Raw genomic sequence first — 27,226 nt, 5'->3', positions numbered from 1 at the left:
CACAAGTTGTACTCATATTCATTTTTCACGAAAAAATCACTGAAAATGGGTAAATTTCCATAGATTATTACACAGGAAACATAGAGCGCATACGTCGACAACAAAGATCTTTTAAAATAATGTTTGTGAAGACATTTCACATGTCTTATTTGAATATTAAGTTTGTCGACGCCTGCGCTCTGTGTTTCCTGGTCCACAATTTGGTTGAAATCAAGCTGATTTTGTCAAATTTCACCAAAATCCCTTATCTTTACATTTTTGGGACGTAAAAATCAACGTGTTAGAATTAAACTTTGACAAAAATAGTTTTGTTTAACTTTCTCACATGTCTTTAAGGCAATTTAAACCATTGTAACTATGAACTTTATAAATATGGCCCTTACCGAACTTACTCCTTTGACGTCATAATCGGATTTTAACCAATGATGAACTGAGATCAAACAAACCACACGTTGATTAATTTTTTTTTATATACAATGGGTGCAGAAAGGGATAAATTCACAAAGAATTAGAGAAAACTATTTATAAGTTAACACCATTGTTTTTATCATGTTGTAGAGTATACAGAGGACATTTGATACGCAAAACTAAAATACTGAATCGTCCACCCGTATCAAACGAATCATTGGAATGGGCAAGGGAGCTCAAAATAGTCCAAGCAGAGAAAGCTCAAAAACGGCAAAACAAAATGGAGGCACTATCTAATTTGTAAGTATTCTTTTGAAATTGTATAGTTAAGACTGGTTATTTTTATATTCAGGACTGATATGATAAAATTTCAGAATCTTAAGTTCAATGGAAAATAATTAGGTTCATAAGAAATAATATATATCAAAGTCGCATATAATAACTCTAAAAAAAAAATCACTTCAGCCCCTATCTGAAATATTCTATGTGTATAAATCTGTGGTTTTAGAAGAAGTTGCCATTTTGAGGATGATACTATATATATTTTTTTTATAAAAAGAAAATTTTGTTGGTTAATAGGAAAAACTTGATCAGCACATCAATGTATTTTGATAATTTCAATATTGTTTTAGCAGGCAATCATTTTTACATCATTTTATGTGGGTTATATTTATATATTTTTTTTATGATTTTTGCTCTTAACTACACTTTTACTCTGATGTTTCATATGAAAATTCTTTCCACAAAAATGTGATTATTTTTAATATTTTTATTTAACAGGGGTGACAGTTCCTTGAGTAAAACATCTGCAATAATTAAATATGCTTAAATGTCTTAACAATATGTTTAATGTCTGATATTTCATGCTCTGACAAAATGTTTTAACAAAATGTCTGATATTTTATGCTCTGACAAAATGCTGTAAATAATTTAAACAAGACTTTGCTGTACATTCAATTATTTTAATATTCTGAGCTCTTTGTTTTTTTTCATAATAGACTATGAATGTAGTTTTGGCATATATAAATGTACCCTTGTCTATTAGCTCAATTGTCCATATAAATATATGTCCCAGTTTTCTAAGGATGTGTATTGAAATCAATTTTTAGGTCACATTGACCTACATTTTATGTTACAGTACCTTGAGTTCAATTTTGTTTGTAGACTAAAAGTTTTATGCAGTATTTCATTTTTGTTAAACCATCCAAATTCTTTGTGACAAATATTATTCTTTTAGCATAATTTAGGTTGCTGTAATTGTTATTATACCTTTTAAAGGATATCCTCTGCATCTTACTGGATCATTATTTTATTTCTTTACAAATAGCAGTTTATTATAAACATAACAAAACATTGAAATAGCAACTGTAGTGATAATACAAGAAATAATTAAAAATATTAATTATAATTCTAATTTGTAGGTAAATTACAAATCTGTATAATTAATGCTTAATGTCTTGTAGCATGGGGAATTGTTGTGTGACTTTAACTTTTAAAACTTTGAACTGCTTTACAAAATCAATGTAGAGTTGTTAACTTATACTAAAACTTTTAACTGATATCTTATTTTGTCTGAAGATTTAAAACTAATGATAAGATTACACAAATGCAAAGTGGCTTGTCTTAAGAGCCAAAAAATTAGCAGGTAAAATAGTGATTTTTGTTATATTTCAACTCTGCAGTCATATTGTATTGAGGTTAACTAAAGGTCAATGCAACCTACATCTAATGATTGAACTCCCTTAAATGTCTTTGGTTTGTTTTGCATCTATAAATCCAACATTTGAACTCTTTTGTGCGGTACACAATGTTTTATTCTACTTTAAGGCAACTCTCAGTCACATATAACATGAACTAATAAACATGAAGCTGTTTCTATTTTTGATTTTGAGTAGAAAATCTCTAAAATGAGTGAATATTTGTGAATAACTTAGCTGGCTTTAATTGCTGTATTAACATAACACTAATAATACTTATGTAGAAACACCCTGAATCATCAATCAAGTTCCTCCAAGCTGTCAACCATTGGACCTCATGTAGAGATATACCAGTAAGTATTATTTATCTTGTTATATATAAAATGATATTTCTATGGCACCGAGACAGCAACCTAACAACACAAAACAAAAAAGACATCATGAAGTAGTCAAATGGTCTTCAACAATACACTTACTGTATAAACAATATGTAAAGCTCTTAATTTCCCTAAGGCTTGAAAAGTAGTGAAAAAGACCATAGGTTTGCCAGTGTTCTTGTTAGTACTGTGAAATCTGTATATTTATTAACGCTTTGAGATTTTGTTGGACGGGAGTTATTTAGTATTAAAAGAATGTTCAGTATTTGTATGTGATAAATTGAAATGATTTAGGTTTTTTGTCAAAGCCTAATGGTTTTGAGGTTACATCTATAAACATCATCAATACTGTAGTTGTACATGAATCTTATAGGCTGGTTTTTAGCATAGATTCACTTATTATCATTTAGTACTTAAAATATATAAAAGCTACTGAAACTGACACTTAAGATACTTATATATTTTGTTTATAGAATATACCACCCTAAACTAACAGGACCTACAAAGAAAGAACTCTATGATGCAGCTACTTCAATTCAGAAAAATGTCCGACGGTTCTTAGTGAGATGTCGATTTGACAGGCTCTATAGAAAGGTAATGAGACCAGGTTTTCTGTTTGTAGGTCAGATTCCCATAACATTTTTCATCTACTGTAGAGTTAAACTTGACTTTTAGGTACAAGTAAAGCTGTACTAAATAACACCATTTTAAAGAATGCTCTCATTAACTGAAAGCAAGCTCAAAATAGTGTTCTTTAATCTTCATATAAATATCTTTTATTCTAATACTTGTAGTTGAACTTCAATGTAAATTCAGTTGAGCACTTTTAAGACTAATGTAAAAGACAAAAATAAAGTAAGATTGGTCAGAATTTCAGTTTTAGTTAACAAAAAGAAATATTTATAGTTAATTTATCTTGTTTCAGGCTTAACACAACATATTTCAAGAGTAATCCAAAAAGAAAATGAACCACACACAATGATGGAACAATGATTATCCCCCCTTTCCTAAACTTTAAAAGGTCTAAATATTCTCAAAGAATGTTAAAACAAGATCAAACTCTTAATTCAATAGCAGTAATTCTTATTTCTTTGTTGTAGGCTGTTTGGTATGGGTCAACATGGCCAAAAATGGTAAAAGATTACAAGAATTCCTTGAAGAGATGTCAACATAGACACGGAGTAGATAGAGCCAAAACACCCTTCACTATAGAATATATGAATGATTACATGGAGTCTAGGAGAAGTAAGTTAATTAAGGCTCTGACATGGTATAGATAGACCTAAAACACCCTTTACCATAGAAAATATGAATGACTACATGGAATCGGGGTACTGCTATAAATTAGGCTCTGACATGGTGTAGATAGAGCTAAAACACCCTTTACTATAGAATATATGAATGACTACATGGGTTTGAGGAGCAGTATGTTATAAATTAGGGCTCTACTGATAAATAGGGTCTATAGTTATCAGTGTGGTTGTCCATCACAAATTGTTTCCACTTTCTAAAGTTGAAAGTCATTGTCTACAAATTTCTTCAACTTAGCCACCCTTTTGCACTTGTTGGTGTTTATCATGCAGAATAGAAAACCCTTTATTGGGAATCTTATTCAAATTTTGTTTAACCTAGCCACCCTCGTGCATATAATCTTAAATCTTTAAAAACCTTTGTAGTTTGAAAATAAAACGTGTTATTCCATATTGGTATTATTTTAGTAGGTTTCTCTATATGAATTGGATTTTGAATAAAAAAGCATATTCACACGCTAAATGTCATGCGCTTTAACATGCAACGTTATATGTTTGTCATTAAATACATTTTCTTCTCTCGGAATATGGAACAAAACAATTACTGTCTTTTATTTCGGTAAATATGGGGTTTTATTGACTTTTGAAAAACTGATATTCACTTCGGCCGTCGGCCTCAGTGAATATCATTTTTTCAAAAGTCAATAAAACCGCATATTTACCTCATCAAAAGACAGTAATGGTATAACATATTAATAAAATTAATCGATTAAACTCTACACAATGTTTAATAGATAAAACAATATAGAGTAACAAATAATAAATAGAATCCACATTTTATTGAGCGGATGATATTTTACGATATCTATACAAAGAAAACCCTGATAATCTGTTAACCGTTCTATTACTGAACTTTTCCCCCCTCTCTTAGACAGTTTTACACTTGACAAAAGCAAGCTTGATATTTCTCCTCACACATTGTGATGTAGATTACTTCTCCTCTCACATTATAACGTTGCTGATAAAGCCTGCTCTTGTCTCCAAGCCATGATACGAGAATTAAGGAGTGATTGAGCAGGATTTTATAGGAAGAACCATAATAACTATTATTGAGACTTATTTTACATTGTAAGACACACAGTACTATACAGAATAGTCTGAAATCAACACTTGTGTCATCATAATTATGATCTTCTTTAGGATTTGAGAGTGTATTTGACAAGAAGGCCTTTGCTGGAGAAATGGAGTTCAGTGAATTAGATCAGTTTTTCAGGGAGAGTGATTTGTACCCATCACAGTCAGAAATTGAGGAAGCTGTGGATGTTGTATTTCAAGGTAAATATACCTTATGTTTGGTTACATAAAATGTTCATTATGATGCTTTATTGTTGAAAATTTATTTAGTTTTTCCACATGTAATCATCTATAATAGAAGTTTTGGGGTGTCATCTCTCCAACTACAATATATAATCAGTATGATTCTGTGTTCTGAATCTATCATACAGACTCAATATTTAATCAGTATGATTCTGTGTTCTGAATCTATCATACAGACTCAATATTTAATCAGTATGATTCTGTGTTCTGAATCTATCATACAGACTCAATATTTAATCAGTATGATTCTGTGTTCTGAATCTATCATACAGACTCAATATTTAATCAGTATGATTCTGTGTTCTGAATCTATCATACAGACTCAATATTTAATCAGTATGATTCTGTGTTCTGAATCTATCATACAGAATCTATCATACAGAATCTATCATACAGAATCTATCATACAGAATCTATCATACAGAATCTATCATACAGAATCTATCATACAGAATCTATCATACAGAATCTATCATACAGAATCTATCATACAGAATCTATCATACAGAATCTATCATACAGAATCTATCATACAGAATCTATCATACAGAATCTATCATACAGAATCTATCATACAGAATCTATCATACAGAATCTATCATACAGAATCTATCATACAGACTGCATGTATCCTCACTCCTCATTATTTAGTTTCAATGTTTTGTGGAAAAAATACAGACTTCAGAGGAAAATTTGAAAAGGAAAGTCCCTAATCCAATGGTAAAATCCAAAGCTCAAACACATTAAACTATTATAACTGTCATATTCCTGACTTGGTACAGGCCTTTTCTAATGTAAACAATAATGGATTAAACCATCTAAATAGTTTGTAAAAATGAACAAGTACAATATTGTTGTATTTTAAAGGACAAGCCTCATCAAAGAAAGGTTTACGTAAAAGTGATTTATTAGAACTTGTGTGGTACATCTATGTACCCAAAGCAGCAGGTTTACCAAACATGCGACAGTCAACCTGGTTAAACCCAATCATAGATGGAGTGGAGGCTCGTAAGCTAATAGGTGGGTTTATCAATATATTGTATACAGATTTGTTGATATTATATATAGATATGGACTTCAGTGTATATATTTTATATTGAATAAGAAAGAAAACTCAACATTTTAAGACACAATAATACTAACTTAAGACATATTTTTCACCATTAAGACACTTTGATATTCTTTTTATAATTGTTTGAAATGTATTTGACTAAGATCACCATATATGATTGAGTTATACACATATTTAACTAAGTAAACAATACTGAATTATATCTAGACTTTAACTAATTAATGTTAATTTACTTTAACACAATTTTATTCTTATATATTTTATTCTTATATTTGGTTATTTAATTACAAGTTAATACTCAAATGGTTGTTATACTTGTACTTGTATTTCCAAACTTATATATATAATTGCCAGATTGATGTTACTTTACGCTGCTTTAAATGTATTCCCACAGTTATGAATGAAAATTGTAGGGTGATTGTACATGAGACCATTTAAAATACCAAGAAATAATCAGTTTACCAAAATAACAAGTTGAACATGTAATTCAGTTCTTCATCAGGATAGTAACTGAAAGTTTTTCTACAATGATCTAGGAAACAAAATCAAGTGTTCCCCAAAGTCCACATTAAGTGGTGGTCTTTACATAAATTTGGCCTTACGTTTTCTCTTTTGAATTGTTTTACATTTGTCATTTAGGTGCTTTTGATCTGACTATGTGGTATGGGCTTTGCTCATTCTTGAAGGCCATACGGTGAACTATAATTGTTAATTTCTGTATCATTTGGGTTCTTGTAGAGAGATGTCTCATTGGCAATCATACCACATCTTCTTTTTATATTTATGTTCATAGATGATTTGAGAGAGAAGGTCTTATAACACACTAGTCATTTGTCTTTAAGTGTTTTGTGTCATTGGTTAAGATGTGTAATGGATTCACAAAATTTCAATTAATTAATTTGTTCTGGAAAAGTGCTTTTATTGCAATTTTCCATCTTGCTATTTACTGGAACATCTTCAATATTGAATTTGAGAAATCCATAATCCAATTGAATACTTATACCAACATTTCCTACCTCCTTAAAATGCATACTCGACCATACTTAGAACACAATCTCCTGTTTTTGGTACTTCCTATTTCTAACCATATTTCACCCTTTATATGGCATTTTGAACTTGTACACCTTTTCCTCATCATTTGATAATGTATATCTGTCTACATAGTACTGTATTTTGTACTTATACACAACATTAAATATGGTAATTGATTGAAATTCTAACTCTTAAACACTCACTCCCTCCCAACACATACACACACAACAAATAATAACTTACAATTACACACATATTCCCCTTTTGACTGTATTTTATACTTCTGTATATATTTCACCACAATTGTAACTAATTTTAATGATTGTTTTTATTTAACACCAGCGGGCAAACCTAGTAAAAAGGGCGCCTTCACAAGTATGTTACACTAGCCTGACCCTGTAGATTTTATTTATATATCATTTACCCATAGCTTTTGTCCACATTTCTAATTTCATATTATTTATATATATATATATATATTATCAGTTACCAAAAGCTTTTGTCCACATTCCTAACAATATATTATTTTTTACCCACAGCTTTTTCTATGCATCTAAACTTATACCTTTTTTTAACTGTAGCTTTGTATAGATTAACTTGTTTTCTTTAGATATATTTATATGGTTCTTCTAAAGTTTCTGTAGTTGAATTCAACACCTGTTTAGATGTATGTTAACTTCACCTTTATAAAAATCTACATCTGTATCAATAGTTCCTGTATTGTAGAACAGTAAAATTGAAATCACTAAAACATTCTAGTTCTATAACATATTGTCTATAAAATATTTTTATTTCATTAACAGTGAATCTCAATTTTTTAGGGAAAGTATCTTTATATTAATTTTAGTGGTGCTGGATCTTTCAAAGAGACTTTTTTTAACCACTTATTTTTTTCTATCTTTTACTGATAAATGGACTTTTTTATACAGTTGATACATATCAATTACTTTGTCAAAGCTTGATTTTTTTTTATGAAACTGATGCAGAAGCTCTTTTATGATGAAGATATAAATAAATGTCTGAAGCAAAGTTGTGAAAATATATGTTTATTCTTTTTTAGCATTTTACTGATAGATGGATTTTATTTTTTAAGCTAACATTTAATTATCGAATCTCAAGAATTGTATTTTTATAATTTTCTGTATTTTATCAATCAATAGATTCACATTTTGCAATCAACATTGCACTGTTACACTGACAGAAGAAATTACACATGGGACACGTGAAGGGTTCTGCTGAACTCTTTACAAATATTTAGAATTGCCCATCTTTGTGGATATTTTTTTAATTTTATATATCATTTGTCATGCATAAACTGTTGGAAAGATTTTTACTCAACTATGTGTTCAGATACTGTTAAGTTACTAAGAAAAGAAAATGAGTTTTTTGTGGCTTTGTCAGCCATAGGCATCTCATTAAATCCCCAAAATTCTTTGTTATATAAGCTAAACTTCAACCAGAAAGCAGCTTTTAAATCAACTCTCCATTCTATTACATGTATTTATTTCTTTCATAAGTCTAATTATATTCTGATTTGCTTTTTTTTCACAAAAGAATTCATGATTTAGGTTTTAATAAATGAGTGAAATGTTTTTAAAGCAAGAAATATTGTATCATGGGGCTTACATGAAATGGAATTCATGAGCTTGTGAGATCTGAAAATATTTTTTTTCTATTTTCTACAGGAAGTGAATATGTAGAGAAAGCTCCTTTAGAAGTTTGTGCAAAACTTGTTATTGACTCAAAACGAGAGAGACGAGAAAAAGAAAAGTTAGAAAACCTTAAACGTCAGGATGAAGATGCTGCCAAACTTAAGAGAGATCTTAGTGCATTCCAATACGAGGAGGAGGATGAAAACGAGGGAATTAAAGGGGAACTTGCTAGAACTAGAGAGAGGCTGTCTTCTACTAAGTCCAAGGAGGACAGTCAGAATTAGTATCAGATTAGTATCAGAATATATTTAAGTTTGTTAGAATCATGAGGACCCATGACTTGTGTGCCTTCAGGAATATCAGAATCAAAGTTATACATGACGTGCATGCCTTCAGTAACATGTGCACACATTTTTTACTGCCAGTTTTGTCAGAACCACAAGTTCAGATGACATACAAGCCTCAAGCCTTTTGGATTGTCAGAATCAAGAACACTCATTATTGCATGACTCATATCTGCTTTTAGGACAATTTGGACATTTGTAAGTCTAACAATTGTTTCCTAAACCAAATGCAAGACTTAGACATGTAAATTTCTCACAAATTTATGTAATTTTTTAACAATGTGGATTTCCTGGTCCATTTTATTATTTGTTTCAATTGAAATGAAGGTTGGTGAGGAGAAGTAATCTTTTGACTATAATCTGAAAGTTAGAAATAAAGCAGAACTATAAGTACCTCAATATATACTGAACAGGATATAAGAGGGATTTAAATTGAAAGGTGCCTTGATTTGAGGTGTGCATACTTCATTGTTAAATATCATAACTATTTATAGAATTTATATGATTATTTTTTTCAGTAAGCTTGATTTTCCAAAGTTTACATGTTCATTTATTTATGAGTCTAGTTAGACTAAATCTCCTAAGTTACCCATCTGTTTTCTCTTCAAGAATAAGAGTAAGGAATACATGTTATAAACAAAACACAGTAAGGTTAAGGAACTTAAGGCAGTAGTACCCATAACAATTCGAAGGCATAAGTCCAAAAGTATCAGAAAATTATAAGAAAAATTTGCATAACAGTTGGTTAGCAATACTACTTTTTGGTTTATACCATGACAATAATTATTGAATGTTTGTTGTAAAATTGAATGACTTGTTTAAAGTGTATATTACATTTACAAGAAAAGAAACATGAACATGTAGGATGATTGATTTTACAAACATTCAAGTAAACACTGGCAGTTACCTAGTGGCAAAAAAATATGTTTTTAACAACAGTAAAAGTTATCTTTTTTTTTTTAAATCTCATGATTGCAGTTAAGTTCTCCATAAATGTTTTGGACTGTGTAACACAAACAGAAAATACTAATAGTTTTGAGGGGATGGAAAAATAAGGGGGAAACAAAATTGAAAAAAAACTTGTCATATGTGCAATACCAGAAATAAATGTAAAAAGATAAATAGTATCACCCTATCCCTTTTACCCCGTATCAATTTGGCTTGACCTACCTTCCCTTTTACCCCGTATCAATTTGGCTTGACCTACCTTCCCTTTTACCCCGTATCAATTTGGCTTGACCTACCTTCCCTTTTACCCCGTATCAATTTGGCTTGACCTACCTTCCCTTTTACCCCGTATCAATTTGGCTTGACCTACCTTCCCTTTTACCCCGTATCAATTTGGCTTGACCTACCTTCCCTTTTACCCCGTATCAATTTGGCTTGACCTACCTTCCCTTTTACCCCGTATCAATTTGGCTTGACCTACCTTCCCCTTTACCCCATATCAATTTGGCTTGACCTACCTTCCCTTTTACCCCGTATCAATTTGGCTTGACCTACCTTCCCTTTTACCCCGTATCAATTTGGCTTGACCTACCTTCCCTTTTACCCCTAATCAATTTGGCTTGACCTACCTTCCCCTTTACCCCTAATCAATTTGGCTTGACCTACCTTCCCCTTTACCCCGTATCAATTTGGCTTGACCTACCTTCCCTTTTACCCCGTATCAATTTGGCTTGACCTACCTTCCCTTTTACCCCTAATCAATTTGGCTTGACCTACCTTCCCCTTTACCCCGTATCAATTTGGCTTGACCTACCTTCCCTTTTACCCCGTATCAATTTGGCTTGACCTACCTTCCCTTTTACCCCGTATCAATTTGGCTTGACCTACCTTCCCTTTTACCCCGTATCAATTTGGCTTGACCTACCTTCCCCTTTACCCCTAATCAATTTGGCTTGACCTACCTTCCCCTTTACCCCGTATCAATTTGGCTTGACCTACCTTCCCTTTTACCCCTAATCAATTTGGCTTGACCTACCTTTCCTTTTACCCTGTATCAATTTGGCTTGACCTACCTTCCCTTTTTCCTTTTATATTTTGTTAAGATATATATACTATTTAATTTGTCTCATTATACGTTTTTGTTTATCATCTGTGATATAAAGGGAGACAATATTTGTCTCATTATACGTTATTGTTTATCATCTGTGATATAAAGGGAGACAATATTTTGTTTATCATCTGTAATATAAAGGGAGACAATATTTTTCCATGTTTATATTTTAGATAATTTTATTTGTGATATTTCAAGGTGTTTTGTAAAATAATCTGCAATTGTTTTAGACTTATTACTGCTGTTATATTGTTATGACTTTGTTAAAGTCCATTAGAGTTTATAAGTGTTATGTTGACAAAGTTAATATATAAGGTACATTTATAGTTGTAAGTTTTTACTGCTGAAGAGAGCTATTAATGAGGGTAGGGATGGCATTGTATATCCCTTTCGTTGTCAGTGTTAGCATCAAATGAGCATAAAAATTGTTTTATTTAAAACATTTACCAGTAACATTTATTTCATTCAAATGTTAACTAGATTGTTGTGTTGGGGTAACCCATTCCAACCCTCATTAATTTATTATATTTTTATTAAATTTATTCTATTTTACAATGTTTATAGATCACAATTTACATAATTTTAAGGAAAAGTATTTCTTTTCTTTTTTTTTATTAATTTTTTAAGCACTAATTGAATATTTGAAATTTTTTGATAGGTCACAAGTAATCTATTTTTAGAGACAATATTGTTGACAGTATTACCATTTGTAAATATTTATTTATTTTGTTTTCCTGCTGATAATAAAGCCAAGCTGTGATGTCGATCATTATCTTTTGTTTTATGTTTGTTTGTAAGTGGAATGGCGGATTAATGTTCTATAGATCCTATACCCGGTACTTTGATTCTAAAGCTGTAGATGTGTTATTGCCAGTGGTTAGGCCTTTGTTCTATAGATCCTATACCCCAGTACTTTGATTCTAAAGCTGTAGATGTGTTATCGCCAGTGGTTAGGCCTTTGTTCTATAGATCCTATACCCGGTACTTTGATTCTAAAGCTGTAGATGTGTTATTGCCAGTGGTTAGGCCTTTGTTCTATAGATCCTATACCCGGTACTTTGATTCTAAAGCTGTAGATGTGTTATCGCCTGTGGTTAGGCCTTTGTTCTATAGATCCTATACCCGGTACTTTGATTCTAAAGCTGTAGATGTGTTATTGCCAGTGGTTAGGCCTTTGTTCTATAGATCCTATACCCGATACTTTGATTCTAAAGCTGTAGATGTGTTATCGCCAGTGGTTAGGCCTTTGTTCTTCCTGTTAATATGGCACTCTACAGTATGTACATATTGATAGAATGGGGACTAGGGACTCTTAAAATACGGTGTTATTTCCATAATCATAAAAAAGGAGATGTGTTTCTCGTTTCTCGTTTTGTTAATATAGATTAGACCGTTGGTTTTCCCGTTTGAATGGTTTTACACTAGTAATTTTGGGGCCCTTTATAGCTTGTTGTTCGGTGTGAGCTAAGGCTCCGTGTTGAAGGCCGTACTTTAACCTATAATGGTTTACTTTTTAAATTGTTATTTGTATGGAGAGTTGTCTCATTGGCACTCACACCACATCTTCCTATATCTATGTGGTATTATTGCCAATGACACAACTCTTCACAAGAGACTAAAATGACAAAGAAATGAACAACTATAGGTCACAGTAAAAAAACTAAGGTACAAAAAATGACATAAACAAATGGCAATCACTGATTTACAGGCTCCTGACTTTGAACAGGCACATGCATACAGAATGTGGCAGGTTAAAACATGTTAGCAGGGTGTAACAGTACATCATAAGAAATAGAAATACATCTAACAAAAACACAGAGTGAACTTGGCTTGTTACTAGTACATCCCAACAACTGAGAGTACTTGCAGTTACTAAAAGCTAGTTCAATGCCAATTAATAACAACCAGGGGGCGTGTCCAGGATAATTGAAAGAGGGGGCGTAGAATAAAATATTTCGCCGAGCGAAGCGAGGCGAAGCGAGGCGAAATTTTTTGTGGACCTTTTTTGGCTTAAAAACATAAAATAATAGAGAATTGCACTAATGTAACGGTTCCTGACTTGGAGCATGTATATTTTATAGTTAAAGTGTCAGGGTGTGACATTTTTTATGCCGAGTTTTCTTCATTAATTGTCTATGGTATATTAAAATGATTGGATGGATCTTAACAGCAGTAGACCAATAATGAGAAATTCTAAACTCAAGGGTATAAGGAGTAACTTAACATTTCAATACCTAGGCCAGGATTTTATGAACGAGAGGCGTGATTACGGTTGAGGGTCCATGGGGAAGCTCAGAAGCTCCTGAATTTCAACAATTTAGCATCAAATTATGAAGTAATCCCTCTATTTTTTATTAAGTTCGGGTTTTAAATTCATGTATTATACTGATTTACTTACCGTTTTGGTTGTTTAAAAAAGGTGTCCAAGACACCTTGATACGATTTTAAGGTCTTTTGACGTTTTGTTTTTGACATCGACATCTTTGCGAATTCTTTATCACATCAACAACAATGGATACTAATCGCAGAGTCGAACACGCCGGACTCCGAGAAACGAAATTTTACGGTTGACGATGACCCATCAAATTGGGTAAATATAAAAAGAAATCAGAGTATGTGTTTAATTAATGAATATGATAAATTGCCATCATTCAATACAATACTAGCGTACGCCCATTACGCCCTTACCTGGACCCGCCCCTGACAACTAATTTAAAAAAAAAGATCATGCATCTAAGACTAAAATATCAATCAGTACACATCCAACATCCAATGGATTTAGTGTATAGACGTCTTAAAGAGTCTGAGAAAAAGCAATACCAAGATACAGGTATAGACAGATTGTAGATCTATGAAAGTGCATAATTTATATAACAAGTTTTGTTATCTGTTGTCGTAGCCTTGATGAGATTGGTAGGATGGCAGGGTTAATATAACAATTTTATAGAAAAGAACAACAAAGTCCTATAACTAATGGTTGAATAGTACAAACAGGATTGATATTAAATTACAATATGTTTTATATACTAGTAGCAAGGACAGTAGATATGTATGTTTGAAACAAATAGAAGGCATAGTTCTTAGAATGATTCAGCTAAATGTTAGTCCAGTTTATAAGATATTGTACTCCTCTTACTTTCTATTCCTAAGCGTTCCTATTGTGATCATTTGAAGAGAACTCCCCTAAGCCATTAAAATATGCACATCGATTTTATTCTCCATGTTGAGAAAAAAATGTGAAAGACACCAACAGGATATTCAAACTCTAATAAAAAAAAAGGTGAAATCTAAACTGACATAGCTATGGCAAAAAACCAACAACAGTACACAAGATAGGACAATAAAGACTGAACACGAACCAAACTAAACAGGGTGATCTCGGGTGCGTAGGAAATGTGAGCAGATCCTGCCTCACATGTCCATCCGTCTTGTGTCTCGTGTAGTTTAGCAGGTCACATATGAGGAAAGACAACAGGACTGGGATAGCGAAAATTTAAATATATCTGTCGTCGTTTTTGAAGCAGATATTCTAAAACAGTTAACAAAGTGGTCATGTCGTCTATTAACTTTTCAAAGTGGTGATTTCAACTTTGTATTCCTTCAATGGAACTCATGGTTTAACACTATAAATTTAGGAACTTTTGCAGTGATTATTTTATTAGAAAATTCACACTTGGAAAGCCGTTATCATCTCTTTTGTCCTAATTTTTTGTTCTCATTGTTAATTTCTAGATATAGTTAAGTCAAGATAAGAGTCGGACTTTACTGTATCTGTTGTTTTCTTTTTTTCCAAATTCGTATTTAGATGTATTTCTATATATCGGAAAGTGAAGTTAGAGGATAAATCTAGCTTCTTTTCATTTCTCCCAAGAAATTCATGTATGATCAGCCTTATATTAATAAACCATTAATTCGACAAGAAGATGAGCATAGTTGGTTCCCATGGGAATGTCAATTGTTTGTTTAAGAACTAAATGTCTAAATATGTTGTCATTTTAGCTTTAGAAATCAAGCATCTTGGTTATGTAAGTTTTTGAGATTTTTATGTTTGAATCAGAGTGATATCTTTAACAAATGAGGAATTACTAGACTTACTGGTGTGTTCAAGCTTAGTTGTCCTCAAGATGTCTGTTGTTTATTGTGTGGTCAGGTTATTGTCTAATTTATATACATTCCCTTGTCTTTAATGAAATTGGGATGCATATACTACAAGTAATATGTCACCTAAACTATTTCTTGATATATCATCTATATATGGTAAAGGCTATACATTTGCCGTAGTTGTTTGCCTACATTTTCGAAAGTCAACACAAAGTCTTGGGTCAACTCAAACTTGCCCATTGTGATTTGACAATACCCACTCTTCATGTCACAGGTACTAAAGTAACGGGATTTCTATAAATTGGTTAATATATCTTATTTCATATGTTCATGACTATATATATATGTTACGGACCATACGCGTATGGTCATGACCATATGCGTATACTCGTTTGGTTATTAAAGGGCCGGACCATATGAGTATACGAACCATATAGGTATTTTTTTTTAAATTACATTATTAAAGTTTCAATAATTAAAAAATTTTATCTAAAAAACAATGATGGTTACATGACAATGTATTATTTTATAATTCAAATACTACGTACAAATTAAATATTGATGTCATAGTTAGTTTTCATCGCTAATTGCATTCTTGCATGTAGGCTTGGGGTGACATTTACTTCCACACGGTATCATAGCTTTTTTGCTTTTGCAAGTATTGGTTGTGCAGAATCCGTTTCATTGACACCTTTTGTTTGCGAGTGAAAAGCTAGCCTTTTATAGCTGTGTACAGTGATACAGAGGTCATTCAGATATGTCTACGGTGTTTTTAAGAAGCTCTAGGTCTCAAATATCGTAACATGACTGCAATACACCATATTCACAAGACAACTTAAATAAACTATGTTACTTTCCAGTGACTTCTTGTGTAACAGTTCATTAGGAAATGTTTGGAATTTATATTTTTAAGTCGACATATTGCCATTCACGCGTAATAACAAATCGGTAATGACCATCTGTATAAAACATGTTTATTATAGTTTTGACAAGTAAGTAAAATTAACTATGTGAAACTTCTAATTTTTATTTAGCTTATCTTTTTATTATAATATAATAATAAAATTACCTATATGATAGCGTCTTTTTAATCATACCATATGAAGAGTTTAGAAGTTTTAAAAGTAAACTGTATTAATTACCCCGACCATATGAGTATATACCCATATGATCATGACCATACGTGTATGGTCCAAATACTCATATGGTCCGGAACATATATATATGTAGTTGTTTGCATACAGTTTCAGAAGTCAACACAAAGTCTTCAGTGAATTCTTTTTATATAATCATCCATTATGATTTGACAATAAACACAAAGTCTCCAGTGAATTCTTTTTATATAATCGTCCATTATGATTTGACAATAAACACTTGTCATGTTACATGAACTAAAGTAACTAGCTATCTATAATTGGTTAATATATCATATTTTATATGGTCAAGGCTATACATTTTTCGCAGTTTGCTGTTTTAGAAGTCAACATAGACTTTATGGTCAACTCTTTTTATCTACTATCCATTATGATTTGGCAATTAACAAGCTTTTCATAGATTAGTTAATAAATCATAGTAAATAAGTAAAACTGCTCTCAATTTTACGTAGTTGTTTGTTTAAAATTTTTAGAAGTCAAGTCTTTTGGGCCACCTCTTTTTATTTTATCGTTCATTATGATTTGATAATACCAGTTCTTTAAGTTAAAGGAACTTTCACAAAATTAAATAATAAATTATGTCTTTTATAGTAAAGGCTTTACACTTTTCGTAGTTGTTTGGTACATTTTCGAAAGTCAACACAAAGTCTTAGACTAACCCTTTGTATCTTCAGTTTTAACTGGAGAACTCAAAGTTGGCAATAATTTCTGGATGATGTTGGCAGATAAAATGTCATCAACTGGTTTGTCAAATATTTCTCTATTAAAGCAGTGAATGAGTATCTATAATTTATTTTAGAGTTTAGTAGCAAGTAGTAAATAAACTAAGTTTATATGCTTGTTTAAATAAATTCTTTATATTATATTTGTATAATAGTATATTGCTCATTGGCAAGATATCAGTCGATAAGAGCCTCCCTTTTAAATTTTCTTTCTAATTATTTGATTCTATAGCTATTAATAACCGAAAAAATATTTTGACATTCCCTATCCAGAAAAGTACTTCAGTATGTTCCAAATGTCTTATTGTTCAGGAATATATGAGTTTTCAACTCATAAACACCATAAACCAGCATAATAACACATTTTAAATTGACTGGATACGTTGATGGTCCTATGATAGTCATTCATCTTACAATTATACTGGACATGACAACACAATGGACAAGGTGGTACGGTCTCAATAAACGTGATGTGTGACATCATAATGAACTAGGGAGTACGATTTCCATCTTGAACTTTTATGGTCCTATGATTTCGTACTTCAAAGCCATCTGTCATACCCTCTTCATGAAGAATTATCATTTCTTGGTTAGGTTTAGGGTATCGAAGTAAGGACATAATTTTGAAAGCTCCAAATTGACCAATGAGCCATGAAAATTAGGTCTAGGTGAGTTTACTTTAACCATCTTCAGATGGAAAAGTACACATATAATTCTACACCGAGTTTTCTTTTACTGGATGTATTGAAAACATAAATGGACTTTATAGCAAAAACCACAATGACAAGGTTAGGGTTATATAATCCTGTCAGACCTACATGTACACTGTTCAATAATTATCTACACCAAATATAGTGGAATTATTAGTTATAGAATCTAAGAAATCCAACTAATTAAGATCCTACTGTTGCTCAACACACCATGAAATGACGTCTTGATTAGGTGAAGCAAGTCTAACCAACAGAAACATCTTGCAATGATACTTTAAACCAAGTGATAAAAAACAGTTGAGCCATGAAAATAAAAGTCCAAGACAATGAAAATATTCCACACAGAAACTTCAGACCACAAGGGATCTGAATACCAAATATATATTTAAGCCTTATGATAAATATGAAGCTTTATACAGAAAGCTCTCTTTGCCAGATTAACATCTCATTCTAATCTAAGGTGAAATTGTTCAATTCTGAGGCAAATCAAAAATTGTCAATCTCACAATTCCTGCCAAATTTAACCCAGAAATATCTTCAACAAGCCGTTCAGCAAAGAACTGAAGGCCTAATTCTTATGGGCCAACTAGAAAGCTTAGTCCTGATCAATAAAACAAAAACACTTCTATTTCTGTTTTTGACATTTTTTTGTTTTTATTGCATGAGAAACTACTGCTACGAAAAATGCAATGATAAGCAAAAACAGAAAAAAATGAAATGGATAGTCCCATCCAAAAATGTATCAATATTATAATATATATATAATTATATAACAGAGGTCACAAGTTAAAGCACCTGCAGGTCAGAGGTCATGTAATGCCTACCTGACCTTTACGATAATTAATTAATTATAAATAGGAAATATAACCATTCAAATCAATCTATACATTCACTTCAATTCAAAATAAGTATTTACAAAAAAAACGGGAAATGAAAATGTAATCTTGCCATTACAGATTTATTCAATAAATAAATTCTCCTTTTGCACTTAAAATATTCTTACATAAGTTTTTACTCATTTTATGCTGCTTTTTCATCATGTATAAATGTTTCAATTGCATTTTTTATCGATTACTCATATATGTTATTTCATAGAAATAGAACCAATTAAAATATATTAATGGCAGAACATGACCTCTTGTTTCTGGAGTTCAGCAGTCAAACAAAGGCAGCAAGAAAATTGGAATGAAAGTTAATATAGGGCAATAATATAGGCAAATACTTTTACAGAATGATCGTCTTGATAAAAAATGTTTCAAAAGGGGGAATTTATAACAGAAAATACTTTCAAAATATCCTTTATAAATTAAATACAAAGTTCCATTTCCCTTAGGTAGAGTTGACTAATAAGATTTTCGAAGATTCATGCAGCTCCTCAAGTATTTTTACATTCCTGACATAAATAACATAATGACCTTTCAATAATAGACCATTTGACTTTAGTAGAATAGATTGGAATTACTTAAAAAGAATAGAATGGAAAAATTATTATAAAATATCTAAATAAAAAAGGTTTTAAAATGTAGGGCTCTTGCTTTAGGCAAAATAATTTCTACATGTACTTAATCTTTCTAGTAAAACAGGACAACATGAGATACATTCTGCTTAATATAAAATTCATTCATTCAGATTAAATACTTAAATAATGCTGTACACTGATTGAAATAACTCACAATTATGCAAATAATCACAGGTTAAAAAAGTTTTTTCAATTACGACAACTAGAGACAAGACAATAATGATGATTAACTTATTTCATGTCCCATTAATAAACGATGAGATAATATAACTGAGGGAAAATGGTCTAGACTTATCAATATTATGTTATTTGTTTCATATAACTAAGGGAAAATGGTCTAGACTTATCAATATTATGTTATTTGTTTCATATAACTAAGGGAAAATGGTCTAGACTTATCAATATTATGTTATTTGTTTCATATAACTAAGGGAAAATGGTCTAGACTTGTTAATATTAGGTTATTTCTTTCATACAACAAAAACATGTTCTATCAATTAAAATATTGCTATAGTCATGATAGTTATGAATGAATACGTTTTTATTTTAATACAATAACATTGGAAAAACACAATTTCAATGTTGTTATTTAATGTCATGTGAGCGTGAAAATCTTAATGAGAATTTAGAAAAGTAAATTCAATATTCTTAAGTTCTAATTTTGAACCTATTTAGAATTACAATTGTTTGAGCACTTCAGATACAACCAAAAGTTTGATTTAAACATAATCAAATGGGAAGTGACCTCACATCTCACTAGTTCTGTATTTTGTGACTGGAATGATTAATAATTTTAAGGCTTAATCAAATAGCTTGTTCAGCATCTATGATTTATAACAATTAAAAAACACAATTTGGTTAAAAAATCTTTTTTCTTTCAATTTTTTACTTTAACTATTTAATTCATTCATTTCTTTGAACTTTTATTTTATATATTTTTCTATCTAAATAGTTTTCAAATCTTATAGATGATAATTATACAATTTAAGTGTATTTACAAACAATATATATATATTACACACATTAACAACTGAAATAACAATAATAACGAGTAAAGCCACACATCAAAACTTGTACACAGGTCAAAACAAAACTCAATAACATGTCAAAACAAAAACAATAATGCAATCAATTTTCACAATTTGTTGTCCTGTTTATAGATCAACTGTATTGACCAGAGTCAACACATTGTTCTCATGAGGAGAAATCATAGTATTAACAAGTATCTTCACCTTACAGGGAGGTTTCACGGTATTAATCAGTAACACCAATGGTTCAGGGCCTATCATGGAGGTTTTATTGTTTTAATCAGAACTATCACACTGCACATGACCTGGTAGGGAAGTTATTTTGTATTCATAAGAACCATAAAACAAGAAACATGACCTGGTAGGGAGGTTTTATTGTATTAATCAGAACCCCCACAAGGTCATGTGTTTTCTTGGCAGGATCCTAAATGATGAACACAAGTTTAAGTTAACCTAAGGAAAAACTAATTGCTGTATAGAAAATGTAAATATGGTCTATGATGTGTATATTATTAGTTCAGGTATCCTCAATGGAAAAAAAACAGGATTTAAAATTAGTAAACAAGGACAACATGCTGCCAATATTTTGTCAAAATTAAAGTATATACATGATTTCGGTTTCCTTAACAATACTTTCATTCTCAAATCATATATACAAGATGCAGTACACCAGTTAATTCCTCATTAAACCAATTAACAACAGAATCAAGGGATTCAGATCAAATTATCTGCCAATGGCAGAGATTATTATTCTAAACAAATCAATCACATAATTCTTACTCTTTTCATATAAAATAGAAGTCATGTCGAATTGTGATGTCTGATTTTCCTCCAGAATTATCACCAATCATAAGATTCACAGGACACTGAAAGTGACTCTTTGTGTACACTAAAAACTCAAATAATAAAACATACATAACTTAACAAAATATCAATGAAAAATTGTTTTTAAAATAATTTCAACTACAAAGAAAATCATCAGCAATTTCCTTGATTCAAAATGCAATCTAGTGAAATAATCAACAGATCAAATTGCTTCACTTTAAATCAATTAGCATTAAAATAATTAATATAAAAAGACTACTGATATTCTAGTCTGATTAAGATGACAATAATGTATCAGCTAACAATATAATCAAAATAAAACTGTTTAATATCGAAAACAAGATAAAATGGTTGCCATGACAATCATATTGACCTGAATAAAGATAAAATAGTTGCTACGACAACAAAGCTATAAAACAGACTAGTAGAAATGTTTACAACAAATGCATAGATATGAAAGACTTTGTGATGAATCCACACCCTTATCGTCAAATAAAACACTTTATTACAATCAGAACACATATGCTAGAAAAATGTCTCTCTTTAGATGATGGTTTAAACAGAATATCCTTTCAATTTTTCTTTGTTTTCTGTGATATATTTAGTATGCTTACTTTCAATCTCAACTCTCTTCTGTTTCAGCCAATTTATAAAGTCATTATTTTATCTTTTTTTCTAAATATTTTAAGAAATTAATACAAATTGATGCCCAACAATAAGTATGATGAATCTAATGCCAATAATTTTCAAACATATATAAATATATATCAAAATAAGTTTTAAAAGGTTTGGAAGTTATATTATAAAATTACAAACATCCAAGAAGATAACATGATGCCGTCTCCATTGATGTTGACTATTTATTTAAAACACAGTACTTACTTGTAAAATAGAAAACATTGTAACCAGATTCAAGTTACAGGTTAACAATTATAAAATTACTATGGTGATTATAATATATAATTCCCATTCAAATAGGATAGAAATGATAAAAAAAAAAAAAAAAAAGCATCAATTAACTTTTTTTTAGTAATTTTTTGTCTTTTTTGAATTTTTTTTTTTTGCTCGATAAATTAGCCACGCACACAATACAATTATTGTTAACAAGGTAATACAGTTATTAACACTTTGTAATACAATTATTGTTAACAGTGTTAATGCTCTGTAACAATGTCTAAATCCGTATTCCAACACTTATTCTTTCCCGACTTGTGATTTTGATTGAACAGACTTGGTTTTAGCTGTTTCTGTGTCCTTTTCTGTTTTATTTGACTGTTGGGTTTTAGTTGTATCTGCCTTACTTGACTGTTGGGTTTTAGACATATCTGTGTCTTTTGCTGTTGACTGTTGGGTTTTATCCGATTGTTTTGAATCTTTGGCAGTGGGGCTTTGTGGTGTTGTTGGTTTTGAGGCAGATTTTAAATCTGATGGTTTAACACTAGATGGGTGTTTGGAATCGCCACTTTGTGAGGTTTTTGAATCAGTAAATTTGCCCCCTGTTTTTGAGGTGGCAGGTTTTGCACTATTTGGTTTAGAATATGGTCCACCATGCCTTGGTGGATCTCTGTTAAATGATTTAGTTTGATGTGGTCGACCACTATCTTTACCAGCAGATTTATTTACACCCGAATCTTTACCAGTTGACGACTTGACATCACTTGGTTTTGAGGAATGGGATTCAGCTGGTTTAGAAGATTCCTTATCGCTCACTTTTGATGAATGTGAATCTCGTCCACCTGACTTAGTTGACTGTGTCTCTGCTTTCACTGAATGTGAATCTCGTCCACCTGATTTTGTGGACTGTGAATCTGCTTTAGCTGAATGAGAGTCCCTTCCACCTGACTTAGTGGACTGTAAATCGACTTTAGCTGAATGTGAATCTCGTCCACCCGATTTTGTGGACTGTGAATCGGCTTTAGCTGTATGTGAATCCCGTCCACCTGACTTAGAATGACTGGAATCAGTTGATTTAGTCACATGTGTTCCACCGGCCTTGGCTGGATGTGAATCTTTCCCTCCAGACTTAGTAAGTTGTGAATCTTTTGCTTTATTAGAGTCTTTGACACCGGTCTTGTCTTTTTGTTTATCAAATGTTTCTTTTCTACTCTGATCTGACTGGCTAGCACTATGTTTAGGATAAGACTGGCCCCTCTGACCCTTTGACCCTGACGAATGTCTTTCTCTTATAGAGCTTTCTGATATTTGTCTTTCCCGTCTATGAAGTTTCTGACCTTCACCTTTGTCCTGATCTGGAGGAAACATCTGAAAGATAAAACATAACAAATGACTTTTGAATAGAAGGTTGACTTTCCCATTGTAAAAGTCAAGTTTTTCTATAAAATCAAAAAATTAGGCACACAATTTGTGGTTTCACAACCTAATACTCTTAAAAAAACCGACCTCATAACATATTGTTGTAAATTTTATAAGTATAAGAGAATATTTAAATTTTTTATCAACATGTGAGAAAATATATCAGAACTGATATTCTATAGTGTGTCTTTCTATGTTGTGATGTTACAAGTTTGTTTCAAGTTTGGTGAAGATTGGTGCCTATTAAAACTTTTAAACCTGTTGTATTTACTTGCACCTGTCCTAAGTCAGGATAATATCTATTTAAATTTTCATACTCACTTCTATTCTGAAATCTTCCAGCTTTTTATATTTGGACAACCATTCTTTTAACTTTGGATGGACTTCTACATGTTTTCGTGAATATTTGAGGAATGCCCAGAATTTCTCTAATCCATACAGCTGACCTGTAATATTTCAGAAAAGGTTAAATATCTCTTATCCATACAGCTGACCTGTAAAATTTCAGAAAAGGTAAGAATTTCTTTAATCCATACAGCTGACCTGAAATATTTCAGAAAAGGTTAAAATTTCTCTAATCCATACAGCTGACCTGAAATATTTCAGAAAAGGTTAAAATTTCTCTAATCCATACAGCTGACCTGTAATATTTCAGAAAAGGTTAGAATTTCTCTAATCCATACAGCTGACCTGTAATATTTCAGAAAAGGTTAGAATTTCTCTAATCCATACAGCTGACCTGTAATATTTCAGAAAAGGTTAGAATTTCTCTAATCCATACAGCTGACCTGTAATATTTCAGAAAAGGTTAGAATTTCTCTAATCCATACAGCTGACCTGTAATATTTCAGAAAAGGTTAGAATTTCTCTAATCCATACAGCTGACCTGTAATATTTCAGAAAAGGTTAGAATTTCTTAAGCTCCTTTTCCTGAAAAACTTACCTCTCTAGCTTTTTTCTGTAGTAAAAATCAATTGTAATTAAAGAACTACAATATCCCTCGTCTTTCAACATATTTTATCTGTCCAAGGGCAACAACTATAAGACGTTTTTCATTTAACGTTCTCTCATAATTTTTCAAAAAAGCACTTTCCACCGAAGGAGTAAGTCGGTTAGGGTGGATTTTGGCCTCAAATTTCAAGTTCATCTGACCAAAGATTTTTGACACTTTTAAAACACTTAGGTGTCTTTTTTAGTTGATTCAATGAATATATGCTGATTGTCACTTTTCAGATGGTTTTTGTCAAAAATGAAAGTGGCAGCATCCGTGTTTATCCTCAACCTTTATATATGTTGTGTAATATCATCAAATACAATTTACATTTCAATATTAATAATGAACACGAATGTGGCCACTTTCTTTTAAGACAGAAACCGTGAAGATTTCAGTAATTTAGCATGACTTAATGATGCTAGTACCCGATATATGTGCATTGTGTTGTCAAACACAGCCCATATTTATTTAGCAGAACCATTCTACTTTCCAATAAATAACTAAAAGTATACATTTTAACAATTTTGTAAAACTGCTATATTTTGGGGCCAAAAAGGGGTCTTACTGAACCTACTCCTTTCTAGAACAAATATAAATGTTTGGTAGGTCTCGTGAGACATGATCTGAAGGATGTATGGATGAATGCCTGGTACTTCTGTCCCTAAATCATGTTGCACAGAGGGTGAAGAATTTTGATTATAATCAGTCACAACTAATTACTGAAATCTCATTTAGCTTAATTTTCTACATTTTGCTACATCATCTTTTAATAGTACTTGCAAATGAATGGTACTTTTATGTTTCAAACGTTTTAACAATAGATTTCATATAATACTTTAACTTAAAAAATATATTTACCTAGCTCATAGTCTCGTATTGTTTCTTCTTGGAAGTCTTTATATAATTCTGGTCTAAATCGTTTTTCTAAACCATAACTGAAGTACCGAAACAAGCATTCAACACCATATCTGAAAAAAATCATGTAAAACTATAACTTAAGATTGAAAAAAAAACATTCAACATCATATCTGAAGTAAACTTTGGAATTGAAAAAAGTATTTAAATATATAACTGATATTTTCATCACTGTGTCTACAGGGAAGATGTTGCCTTTTATACATCATCATTCAAGTTATAACAGACAAAATTCACAATCTAATAATCACTATCCTAGACTACTCTCAATTATCATTGGTACGTTCCTATATGCACCACCTACCTATATCCTGCTATGGAATCTTCCACTGCCAATGTTTTGAATTCTTGGAACATTTTCTTGTTGAAATGTTGCCTCAAGAAAAATGACCAGAATCTAAAAAGTGTATTCATTTCCTGTGACATACCGACTCCCAACTTCTTACGCTCTGAAAAATTAAAAACAAATATATATTTTATATATAGTTCAAAAGAGTGACATACCGACTCCCAATTTCTTACGCTCTAAAAAACAAACAAATATTTTATATAGTGTTTCTTGTTCTTATACAGATTAGACATCTGTTGGTTTTCCCGTTTGAATGGTTTTACATTAGTTTTTGGGGTCCTTTATAGCTTGCTGTTCGGTGTGAGCCAAGGCCTGTGTTTAAGGCCATACCTTAACCTATAATGGTCTACTTCTATAAATTGTTACTTGGAAGGAAAGTTGTCTCATTGGCACTCATACTACATCTTTATATATCTACATAAGAAAACACACATACTTTTTTTCTATTAAACACTGAAAGTCTTATAACTTATTTGACCATAAAATAAACATTTTCTTTTTAAAAAAAAATTCAACACAATTACCTCCCCTTTTTATCAAAGTGTTCCTCAATAACATCAGAAGTAAAAACATAAGAACTCACTCATTTATATCTCTATCAAGAGACTATTATAACTGTTAAATCTTGTTAATTCTATACAGTTATGACACAATAGTCAAAGATAATCAGACATGCTGTATGCTGGAGTTCTTAAGATCATTGGTCAAACATTGCAAGAAGGGGTCTGTGCTAGAGGCCTAAAGGTCATTGGCCAAACATTGTAAGAAGGGGTCTGTGCTAGAGGCCTAAAGGTCATTGGTCAAACATTGAAAGAAGGGGTCTGTACTAGAGGCCTAAAGGTCAAACATTGTAAGTAGGGGTCTGTGCTAGAGGCCTAAAGGTCAGACTTTACTAATGCAATAAACCATTTAAGTTATTCATTAGGACACATTTTGTTAGATAATGCATATATTGTTTTAATATTGTGTTTGCAAATTGGAAATCAATAAATGAATAAATAACAAAGTATGGATTTGTTCATATCTGTTTTCAATATACAAGTTTAAATAGTGTAAACTGCACAAACCTTTCAAACATTTGGCGTGGTATTTATGGTACACATGCCACACAAAGTTGTTATCCTTTAGAAGTTCGTGTGACGGATGATGGAATGCTGGGAAGGCGTGAGGTGTACTACTGTAACTACCGTAACTGGTCGATAACATCGCTTCTGATGGACTGGAAGAAAATATGTATTAGAATTTAGAATTTTAATTACTAAAATTTGTATACATCTGATTGAAATTTAAATACTGAATCACACTTAGCAAATAAGGATCTGAACAAC

At 31.3% G+C, this 27,226-nt stretch overlaps 2 protein-coding genes across 19 annotated transcripts in view; one reads left to right on the top strand and one right to left on the bottom strand.

Annotated features, from left to right (window-relative positions):
• Positions 1–9,882, top strand: part of LOC139484564 (uncharacterized) — a 76,669-nt gene extending 66,787 nt beyond the window's left edge. For 7 of the 15 annotated variants that reach the window (XM_071268333.1, XM_071268325.1, XM_071268322.1 and 4 more), the window contains 8 exons: positions 559–708; positions 2,390–2,458; positions 2,956–3,076; positions 3,583–3,727; positions 4,933–5,067; positions 5,977–6,129; positions 7,556–7,588; positions 8,899–9,296. In XM_071268333.1, coding sequence (XP_071124434.1) covers positions 559–708; positions 2,390–2,458; positions 2,956–3,076; positions 3,583–3,727; positions 4,933–5,067; positions 5,977–6,129; positions 7,556–7,588; positions 8,899–9,149 — 1,057 coding nt within the window. In that variant the 3' untranslated portion in view covers positions 9,150–9,296. Of the gene's footprint in view, positions 1–558; positions 709–2,389; positions 2,459–2,955; positions 3,077–3,582; positions 3,728–4,932; positions 5,068–5,976; positions 6,130–7,555; positions 7,589–8,898 lie in introns of all 15 variants that reach the window. The other 8 variants (XM_071268334.1, XM_071268328.1, XM_071268327.1 and 5 more) reach the window with 4 other exon arrangements.
• A 10,460-nt stretch (positions 9,883–20,342) lies between these two features.
• The window catches only part of LOC139484545 (la-related protein 1-like), a 44,734-nt gene continuing 37,850 nt past the window's right edge, over positions 20,343–27,226 (bottom strand). For 3 of the 4 annotated variants that reach the window (XM_071268274.1, XM_071268275.1, XM_071268276.1), the window contains exons 16-20: positions 26,966–27,117; positions 25,854–25,998; positions 25,493–25,602; positions 23,962–24,086; positions 20,343–23,589 (exon numbers count right to left, since the gene is read on the bottom strand). In XM_071268274.1, coding sequence (XP_071124375.1) covers positions 22,522–23,589; positions 23,962–24,086; positions 25,493–25,602; positions 25,854–25,998; positions 26,966–27,117 — 1,600 coding nt within the window. In that variant the 3' untranslated portion in view covers positions 20,343–22,521. Of the gene's footprint in view, positions 23,590–23,961; positions 24,087–24,481; positions 24,527–25,492; positions 25,603–25,853; positions 25,999–26,965; positions 27,118–27,226 lie in introns of those variants that run through there. The other variant, XM_071268277.1, reaches the window with a different exon arrangement.

The sequence above is a fragment of the Mytilus edulis genome, chromosome 8 (assembly GCF_963676685.1).
Source record: "Mytilus edulis chromosome 8, xbMytEdul2.2, whole genome shotgun sequence".
NCBI lineage: Eukaryota > Metazoa > Mollusca > Bivalvia > Mytilida > Mytilidae > Mytilus > Mytilus edulis.
The sequence above is the reverse complement of the archived record's forward strand: the minus strand, read 5'-3'. Positions and strand labels throughout refer to the sequence as shown.